This window comes from Ursus americanus, chromosome 7, assembly GCF_024610735.1.
Source record: "Ursus americanus isolate L20-20 chromosome 7, mUrsAme1.1.p, whole genome shotgun sequence".
Taxonomy (NCBI): domain Eukaryota; kingdom Metazoa; phylum Chordata; class Mammalia; order Carnivora; family Ursidae; genus Ursus; species Ursus americanus.
Genome location: NC_142133.1, coordinates 9,434,442 through 9,445,144, shown reverse-complemented (window position 1 = coordinate 9,445,144; position 10,703 = coordinate 9,434,442). Strand labels below are relative to the sequence as shown.

General features: G+C 41.6%; 1 protein-coding gene across 1 annotated transcript; it reads left to right on the top strand.

Annotated features, from left to right (window-relative positions):
• The first annotated feature begins 1,639 nt into the window (after window positions 1–1,639).
• Window positions 1,640–10,118, top strand: PDCL3 (phosducin like 3). The gene is made up of 6 exons (XM_045771744.2): window positions 1,640–1,779; window positions 3,889–4,018; window positions 6,091–6,181; window positions 6,438–6,581; window positions 7,365–7,573; window positions 9,744–10,118. Exons 1-6 carry the CDS (start codon window positions 1,774–1,776, stop codon window positions 9,884–9,886), a joined length of 723 nt encoding a protein of 240 aa, XP_045627700.2. The 5' UTR covers window positions 1,640–1,773; the 3' UTR covers window positions 9,887–10,118.
• The last annotated feature ends 585 nt before the right edge of the window (window positions 10,119–10,703 follow it).

The following is a 10,703-nucleotide window of genomic DNA, read 5'->3' as shown; positions in this document are numbered from 1 at the left end:
TTATTGTAATTAATGTCTATATCTTCTAGTTTGTCATTGTAAATACGAAGGCTATTTTTTGTATGTTAATTTTATATCCTGCTCCTATATAGAATTCTCATATTGTAGTACGAATTTTGGACTTAATTCTTTCATGTTTTCCAAGCATGCTCTCATGTCATATGACCTACAAACAGTAAATTATTTTCCAATTCTTTTCTTTTCCAAATCTTATGGCTCTAATTTTTTTCTCCTGAGCCCTAATTATTTTCTCCAGATTCAAGAGTCATGGGTGGAATGATGGACAGAGGTCTTTAGGGAGGTGGGAGAGACTGATTTAGAGCAATGGAAGAGTCTTTGACAAAAGTGGGAGAGGCATATTTCTGCAGAGGAGGTGGTAGAGTCTGAGACTTTGGCTTGTCAATCTCCTCTGGAGAGAGGGATCATGAGGTGGGGGTGGGTCTTGGGCTCAGGACATAGCTAGCGCTTGGAATGAAGAAAGGATGTAATAGCACCCACTCTGTTACTGTGGAGGGGACACAAAGCTTAGCAGAGAGCCAAACCCACCCCGAACTAGCCTGGGTCCTGATTTTGGAAGTAAGACCAGGGACAATTCATTCACAGTTTGCTGTAGATAAATGAATAAACACATGTTTCTGGAGACCTGTAATTCTGTGGTAAGTAGTTAGGTAAATATTAAGAATCCTTATAAATTATAAAATCAAAGCTCTTTGCCCTCAAGGAATCATTTTATTCACTCTGTATCAATGGTTTTGCATTTTAGCAACACCTGAGTATCTTTAAGAAAATACCAGTTCCAGGCTTCCTCTCCAAGAATTTAATTTGCCTGGGGATGGAGCCCCAGCATAACTGCAGTGGTTGAAGTTTTCCAGGTGGTTCTAATTCATTGCCAACGTTGGGAGCCGTATGCCTACTCCACAGATGTGCGGATGTGTATTATCTGTGTCTGCTTCATTGCCAAGGGGCGGCAAGTTAGGCCAGGTGTCCCTGGCGGGATATTGCTTTCTTAACTCAAATCGGAGCGCTGTGTAGGCAGAAGCCTGGAGCCCAGCACCTGCATTTTACCATTCAGCTTCCGCTGATTTTTACTCCTGCCTCCTGTGTGCCTGGATAGGGCTAAGCACTTTTGCAAATATAGACCGCCTGAGGCTTAACCAGGTGAAATGACTTTCACTTTTTGTTTTTGTTGTGATCGCTGCTGTATCCGTAGAGCCTGGATCAGTGCCTGGTACGTAGTAGCTCTTGATAAACATGTGTCTTATGAATTAATTGCTTTATCGGACGCTGAAATGATTGCGAGTGAATTCCGGATGACCCTGCATCATTTTTAATTGTAACACTGGATCACTGAAACACATTTCTATTTCTGACTTCTTGAGCCAAGCCCTCTTTTATCAGGATTGGGTCTGCGGCAGGAGATGGCCTATAGCACAGAGAACCTCCTTCATCCAGCTCCACCTTTCCAAGCACGGAGACCAGCCCTAATAAGGTAGCAACGAGAGTTGGCTCCGGATCACGTGAAGCCGGCGGCACCAACAGACAGCAGGCAGCACCCTCTTGCGCATGCGCATAGCGTCTGCCCCGTTTCTTGAGGAGCGGGCGCGGGCCGACTCAGAGGCCTCGCTCACTCCCTGGCTCCGCCCTGCTCACTCTTAGGGGGCGGGGCGAAGGCCGGGCTGGGAGAAGAGGCGGGGTAGCGGCTGCGCGCGTGCGCGGAAAAGAGCTGAGGGGCGGGGGCGCCGCTGCGGCCTGGCTTGAGCGATTTTAGTCAAGATGCAGGTAAAGAACCTGGGGGTCCGAGGCCTGGAGTCTGCCGCACCTCGTTTGCCCCGCTGGGTCCGTGGCAGCGGCGGACCGTCCGGGCTGGAACTGTGGGAACCGCCGGGTGCCGCCGGCACGCGAAAGATTACGCGAGTCTAGGCCCAGCGCAGGCGCATTGCGAGAGGGCGGGCGTGGTCCGGCGAGACCCGGCGGGCTGGGTCTCCACACCTCTCTGTGTCTCACCCCCCAAATCTCAGTCTTTTGGGGCCATCCCGCCTTAAGGTCGGATCCCTGAAGTCTGTGAAGGACTCGCAGCAACCCACCTGACAGAGTTATTTTCTGTTCCTTAATTATCTTAGCTCCTGAGCAGGTGTGCTACGGGCACGTTGTGTGGATATGGACGCTGAGGCTCGAAGAAGGGAAGGGTCCCCCTTGGAGGTCCCATAATGTAAAACAATGGCGGAACCTGTGTTCCTGACTCCACTTAGAGCTGGGTGAGGGTTTAGTTACGTCCTTTTCACCCCTAACGTTTATGTTCGGGTTGAGGTGCGCTCCCTCTTGGATTCCGTGGCTCCCAGAGCTCATCTCTAGGGTCCCTCTCCTGTGTTACTTTCTGTCTTAAAATAGTTAAAACCGAATCCCCTAGTTTTGTCCCCTTTTTTTGTATTAGGAATTTTCTAATGGAATTGGACTAAAACAGAGCGAAAGAAAATGAATGAAGACGTCATGGGAATTAACAAAAATTTGTGACAACTAAATTCTGTCACTGTCGAAGGACCCTCTGTCAGAGGTCATTCTGCTGCTTCCCAGACCTCACTGCTGTAGGCAGGAATTCTGATTAAATCGTCTCTGGCGAAGTGGCCAATGAGAAATGGAGTTAGTGGGGATTTGCTTGGGACAGGAGGCACTGGGAGCTGGAGAGGATAAGCATCTACAAATACAGTGTGTCTGCCAGAAGCCAGACACTCTTGAATGGTGAAGAGGAAGCTCCAGGGCTGCTCTGGCCTCCTTTGTATTTTCTATCCTTCAGGACCCTGCTTTGAAATGTCATCTCTTCAGAGGCCTTCCCTCACCACCCTATTGAAAAGATTCTGTTCATTTTCTTTTGATATGTCTCAGCAAGACAGTGACATGGAGTTGGGGCTGGAGCCTGGCTGTCCCAGTGCCCTTTCCGCAGCTCTCCTTGATTTCTTATTCCAAACCAGGTGCATTAGCAGTATTCCTGCCAAGTCATGCAAAATCAGTGTTCGGCGAGCTGGCTTCGGGAGCTAGAGCCCACTTTGACATTTATCCTTCTGACATTTGACCCTGGTAAATTTGTCTTGTTCCAACATGGCAGCGTCTTCCTAAATGTCATGTTTTGCCTAGGCTTGTGAGGATTAACTAAGTAGGTATAGGTAAAGGGCTTCAGAGCGTCCAGCACCTAGTACTCAGTAAGTGTTAGGCATTGTGAGCGCTTCTTCGGGGGCTCAGTTCTCCCTCTCAGGTTTGGGCCATGAGAGAATTTGTCAGTATAGCTTCTGGCTCTCCTCCTGCTGATTCTACTGCAGCCACTTAGAACTTAGAGATACTCCTATCTCTGCTCTTGGGCCCTTTGCACATGCTGGTCCCTTTGCCTGGAGAGTAATTTCTTAAAATCTCATTCCTCATATCTGGTTCCTTCTCAACTTCCAGTGGTGATTAAGTGTCCACTTCTGAGAGAATATCCCTGCCTATCCTGTGGAATGCAGACCCCTTGTAACTCTCTAGGTCTAGCCTGTTGATCATTGCACTTGCCACAGGTACTTAGTATCTTTTGAATGCATCACTGAGTCATTAGTAAAAATATTGGATAGAAGCCAGGTTAGAGCCTTGGCCTGAGCATTGATGCGGATCTGTACATCATATCCTGATTTTTACCCAAGACTAGTGCCTGGGTGTGCGTCTTATGTGGGGAGGGTGAAGTGGAATGGAGGACAGGAAAAGAATAGGGGCTGTGGATCTTTTGACACTTTCTCAGAAATAAGCCACAGAATAATTTGGTTTGAATTCCTCTTCCTGCCACCTTTCTCATTCAACCCTTTACCCAACATGGTACCCTTGGTAGTGGACTTTGCACTCATAGTATTCTGGGTCCACTTCCCCTAGGACCCCAATGCAGACACTGAGTGGAATGACATCTTACGCAAAAAGGGCATCTTGCCCTCAAAGGAAAGTTTGAAAGATTTGGAAAAGGAGGCAAAAGAAGAAGAACAGCGAGTCCTTCAGCAGTCAATTGGTGAGATTGCTTATATTCATTTGTCTGTCTTTGGGTTAAGAAACAACTTTCTGATCCTCTAACTGCTTTGGTAGAAGGATGCTCTGAGCAGGAATTGGGAACCAGGGATTGGAGTGCTGGAATGGACACCATTTCTGGGACCTCAAGGGAGTCACAGGCTGCCTCTAACCTTCAACTTCCTGGGCTGTAGAATTTCCACATTTCCACAATTTCTTGTCCGTGTCAGATAAGCACATGATAATCCTGGAGAAATATTTCTGAGTCTTGACTTAATGCCCCATTGATCACAGGGGTTAGTAGTTTTGTCTTCTTACATGTTAGAGCTTATTTAGAGATGGGTTCACTAAAAAGCATTTATCCAGTGAATGGCAGAATGACTGTCTGCCAGCTGTTAATTCTGAGTATTGGGGCTTTAGCTTTATACAGGCTGGACAAAAATCCCTGTCCTTATGGGACTTACATTCTAAGTGGGAGAGACAGGCAATAAACCATACATAAGTAAATATAGGAAAATAAGGCAAGGAAATGGCCTAGAAAGGGTTGGAGGAAGTTCGAGTATAATTCTAGATAGGGTCAAAGAGAGCCTTACTGGGAGTGACATTTGAGTAGACGTGAGGGAGTTGAATTGAGCTACTTAAGTGAGTGAAGAGTGTGTTGGAGAACCAGCCAGGAAGCCAATGTGACTAGGAAAGAATATTATGTTCAGGGAGGCAACTAGGGGTCAAACGATTGAGGACCTTGTTTCTTTTAGCAAAGACTTTGGCTTTTATGTCTAGTTGGGTGGAAGTCACTGGAGGTTTGAACAGAGGATTGGCATGTTGACAGCATCCTCTTGCTGCTGCCTTTCCAAGTGTGGAAGATGGGGAGCAAGTCAGGAAGTAGGGACATTAGTCTGGAAACTACTGCAGTAATTCAGGCAAGAAGTACCATTGGCTTAGACCAGCCCACATGGTGTTGGTGGAAATGGTGAGAAGTGGTCAGAGCTGGAAATAATTTGAAGGTAGGGCCAATAAGATTTGCTGGTGGATCATGTGAGGAGTAGGAGAAAATGTAAGTGAAGTAAGGCTTTGGACTTGACCAGCCCGAAGGATGGCATTACCACCAACTGAGATGAGGGAGGCTTGGTGAGCAGTAGTTTGGAGTTAGGATCAAACGCCCTATTTGGGTCATAGAAACACTGAAATTTTTATTAGTTAAATAGAGGTGGCAAGTGGACAGTTGGCTATGTTTTTCTCTAAATCAGAGAAATATGGGCTGGAAATAAAGCCATGAGATGCAATCACCAAGGGTGTGGGTATAGATAAAAAAGGAGTCAAATCAGGAAAGGCCCAAAGGAGGGGCAGCCATAGAGATGGGAAGAGAGAAGGCGTCCTAGAAGCTAGAGGAGGACCGTCTTTCAAAGAGGAGGCAGTGGTGGGTTGGATGGGTGCTGCTCATCAGTCAGGAAGTGGAGGTCATTATTGACTTTGCTGAGAGCAGTTTGTATAGTGACAGAGTTGGGGGAGGGGGACAAAAATCTGATTTGACATCAAGAAGCAAGAATGCTTACGGCAACAAAAACCAAATCAAGATTTTATAGCAGTTGGTTGAAAGAATGGAGAGCTGCTTGCCACTCTGAAGAGAAGACCAAGACAATAATCCCTTTAACTCTAGGAAGGGTGTACCGGGGACGCCCGCTGGTATCCTCCCAGGTCCTTAGAGATAGAACTGTTAATGCAGCTGTCCATAGGCACATGCGCTTGAAGAGCAGACCAGGGCAGTTCAGGCAAATACAACGCTCTGGTTTTATAAACTTAGGAAACTTCTCATTCACATCCTTACTATTGTGTGGAGTTTGGAGAGTCAGTCCTGCTGCATTTATCAACATGGTTCTATCTTTGAAAACACCCTCAAGTCCTTATTTACTAGTGTAAGACCTTCAGTATTTTTTTATTTTGGTTTTGGTGAATGAAATTTTATTTTGGCTTCGTGTTGCATGCACATCTTTGGGAGAAAAATAAAGGAGGGAAAACAAAATGCAAGTGTGTTCATCTTTTACATTTTTTGGTTTTTGCTAACTTAACTACATTCAGTGAAAACATATGAAGATATGACTTTGGAAGAGCTGGAGGATAATGAAGACGAATTTAACGAGGAAGATGAACGCGCTATTGAAATGTACAGGTTAGTGCCACCCAGAGGGACTGTTTGGTTTTTTGTGTGGCACTAAAATGTGTGTCTTTTGAAAAGTTAATTTTCTGACCGAGGTAACTTTTGGAAAGGACTATAATTAAGTCGTAATATTGCAGATCTTAGTGAACTGATCTTAGACTTTTGCCACATGGCAGATAAATAAACCTGACTCTTTATAAAGGTTGCTCTCTGAAGGGTTGTGTGGGGTGTACATGTAAGATGTCTCTCTCCTCTTTGTGCTGTGCAGGCAGCAAAGACTGGCTGAGTGGAAAGCAACTCAACTGAAGAATAAATTTGGAGAAGTTTTGGAGATCTCAGGAAAGGATTATGTTCAAGAAGTTACCAAAGCCGGTGAGGGCTTGTGGGTAATCTTGCACCTTTACAAACAAGGGTGAGCTGATCTTAATGCGTGGTCCTTAAATGTTAATTTGAATTTATGTCTTGGAAATTTGGGGCTTAATCCACTTTGGAGGTTTGTTGTTTTGTGTTGTTTTGTTTTTTACTAGTGTTGTGTTTTGTTGCTGATTTGCCCAAACCTAATGCCTAATTTTTGCCTTCAGACTTTAAAGTTAGTATTTGTGACTAAAAAGAATGCCTTTGTTACATTGTAGCAATGAAGATCGCTTTTATTGAAAAAGAATTCCTTATTTATCCTTCTAGAGAAACTGGCATTTCAAAATCCCATATAGTGAATCATTCTCATAGATGTCGGGTGACCTTTATAATAATTGTTCCAGGCAAATGATGGAGTGGCCCTCCACGGTTTCTCAGCTCCAGCCGTATTCTCCTACTGTATTTGTGTAGAAGTTTTTTTAAAGCAGGAAATTCTTTCTGATGTTTTTCACACCTTCTGAATCTTGAATATTCACTCATATAGATGGGCAAAACAATTATCTTTTACATTGAAGCTGTTTTTCTGACTTATTGAGTCAAATTAAATTGGATTTTGGATTTTAAGTTCTTCACTTTCCCTGAACTTATTAGAATGTTTTTTTAAAAAAATGTTAATTCATCTTGGCTGGAGTAGCAGAATCACTTGTGAAGCTATTACAAGGGTTTGTGTAGGTAGAACGGTAGGTGAGCTTTGCCCTGTATAAATGCAGAATCATAGTTGCTTCCATTTGTGTTTTATAGGGTTCCTTTCTCACCGTTGTTTCCCTTTTCTATTTTACAGGATTCCCCTCTGTGCCCTCATAAATCAGCACTTCAGTGGACTTGCCAGGAAGTTTCCTGATGTCAAATTTATCAAAGCCATTTCAACAACCTGCATACCCAATTATCCTGATAGGAATCTGCCTACAATATTTGTTTACCTTGAAGGAGATATCAAGGCTCAATTTATTGGACCTCTGGTGTTTGGTGGCATGAACCTGACAATAGACGGTAAGGGCCTCTTTGAGATGGTCCAGGGCACATGAGCAATGACCAGTGACTGGTAGAGATGATGAGAGGATGGTTCTGTTGAAGAGACATGTGTCATGATGATTTGTCAAAGTCACCTTTGCCCCTGTGTGAGTGATTGCTAAAAGGGAAGAAGCACATTTGATCTCATTAAATGAGTCACTGGAGGCAGTTTTATCTGGGCTCTAGTAATTCTGTTAAAAAGGGGGTGCACTGGATTTTAAAGTATGTATATTTAATATTAATGTCTAATATGTTTTATTTGTCCCTATAGTTGGATACATTTTAAGTTATAGCTCAAGATCTCAAGATTCATTTTTTGTTTAATTCACATGAATGGGGCGCCTGGGTGGCTCAGTGGGTTAAGTGTCTGCCTTTGGCTCAGGTCATGATCCCAGGGTCCTGGAATCGAGCCCTACATCGGGTTCCCTGCTCAGCAGGGAGTCTGCTTCTTCCTTTGCCCCTTCCCCCTGCTCATGCCCCCCCCAAATAAATAAAATCTTAAAGAAAAGATTCACAAGAACATATTATTGATAGATGTTTATATATGTGTGTGTGTGTATGTATATATGTACATATTTACGTATATAGGCGCTATATATATATATCTCTATATATCTATATATATATATCTATGGGAATATTTCCTCAGTTGAATATCTTAGTGGCTTTTAAGTTGAATTAAAAGTTTATTGAGTTCTACCTCTTAACTCCTGAAGGATGTATCCTTTTATTCCTGAAGGATGTGTCTTTTTATTCCTTTCTACCTGTTACATGAGGTGTCAAAATATGTATACACTCATAACATGAAAGAGAGAACCTGAGGCCCGAGGGCATCCTCCTAAGTCACTCATTATTGAAATAATATGTCCACCTGTGCTTTAAGAACATATGTTAAAATATGACTTAATATACTATTTTATATAACCATAGAAGATATTCAACTGGGATAAGTATTAACATCTATGCACGTACATACACACAAATGTTACAACAGTTATGCATTATGCCAATGTTCAAAGGCATACTGCATTTCAAACTAAGTATATGTTTGCATCTTACTCTGGTCTTTTGAATGTACCATGAGGGGAGAGATGGGTGTAGGATAGTAGGTCCAGTCTTTATTTCTAGAAGAAGTCTTATCTGAGGATTAGTGAACTTATAAAATAATGATTACTGCATGTAAGTGAACAATAACATTAATATGTACACCGATACATATGAGTGGTGGATCTGAATATATTCTTGAGTCAAGAATCAGAATTAAGGTTTTTATTTATTTATTTTTTTTCAAGAAATTTGTTGAAGTTTCAAAACATTCAACCGAGGTACTAAGAACTTTAAATACTGGTGTTACTGATCTCCATGGAGCACTTTAAATTAATACAACTTAAATAAAATTGGTTGTCACATTTTAATGGAGGTATCTAATTAGCAGAGTATCACTTAAACCAGGCTGTTTGCTGTAGAGTGTCTCATATAGTCCCTTAGTTCTGCCTGGGTTCTTTTCTGCAGTGGAAAAATACATGCCCTGATTTCACCTCACAAGGTCTCACACCCATGTGGAGTTTCACTGATTATAAGAGAGTGACATACAGGAACCAAGGCTTTAGTCACTGGTTCTTTATTTTCCTGGTACTGTTTTTATACTTGGAGCAAATGTATAAGTTCTAGGATGTCATCATACATTTATCCTTTGATTCTAATAGACAGAGATACTAGACATGAGGCCTAAGAATTTCCTTATGTTAACTGAAGTTAGATTTAATGATTAGTTTGCCAGCAGGACTGAAAAGTGTTTCCTTTAAATGTTTCATGCTGATTTCTTTCCTGGGAAATTGTGCAAGTCAAGAAACAGTAGTCATTAGAAGACAGGTTTAGTCTTATGTTTTTTTATTTTAGTTACCATATAGATTCAAATATATATAGTATCTCATTTGATACCCTCTTCTGAAAAAGTGAAAATATTTTGTTTTCCTTCTTAAAGGTCTGATTTTTTGCTTTCCTTCTAGGTACCTTATAATTACAGCACTAAAATTATCATCAAATGTTACTGCATAGTTTCTGCTTAGAGAAAACTGGCTTAATGGGCTTGAGGGTGAGGGTCCCATGCTGACTGCCTTAGGTAATTTGGTTTTTCTTTATCACACAGAGTTGGAGTGGAAACTGTCAGAGTCTGGAGCAATCAAGACAGACTTGGAGGAAAACCCTAAGAAACCAATTGAAGACGCATTGCTATCCTCAGTGCGGTGCTCCATCCCCACAAGAAGGGGTAGCGATTCTGAGGATGACTAAGACTATGGCCTCGGTAATGTGCCACACTTCTTTGATGTGACAAATCATCTGGATTTTTTTTAAAAAGGGAAAAGTAGAAATGCTTTTTGGCTTTTAGCCTTTTTATAATTATGTTTCAAATCTCATAGATCTCAGAAATCATCACTGCTGGGAATCCTATTACATTTCTTAGAACTCTCTTTTTAAATTAATAACCTTTCCTTAAAAAAAATAAAAACCAGCTATTGGTATAGCAGATGTCTATGTTTTCCTCACTTATATTTTAAGCTATAAAACTGTCTGTTCACCATTTGTCCACATATACGTAAGAGGGAATGTGGAGTGTTTTTTTAATAATGTGACTAAATTATACAGTGGAAAAACTGCAAACTAAGCCTTGTAGTTACATTATCATTTATTTTTATTTTATAAGGATAGCAACAGAATTATTAAAGGAATGATTGATAAGAAAAATCTTAGTATTTATCCTATTTAGAAGAAATAGGCAATAATTTTTATAAAACATTGTCTTTTCAAAGCAGTAACTGAAAGATTCCAGTTTATTGCCATTTTTGGTTAAACAGTTTTTTCTAGTTAAAGTAGTTTTTGTCTCAGGCTGTTGAGATACAGTTAATACTGTAAAAGACCACCTTAAATTCTTTTTTGTAAATAGATATTAAACACATAAACTGTATCTCAATTAGTAAAAAGCATCAAGGTATTTTTTGAACTAAAATCCTCTTAGCATTTAACACTTCTTGTCAAATAGACATTAACAGAAAAATTAGGGGAAATATTCTCTAATGTTTATGTTGAATGATATATTTAATGCAGGTTT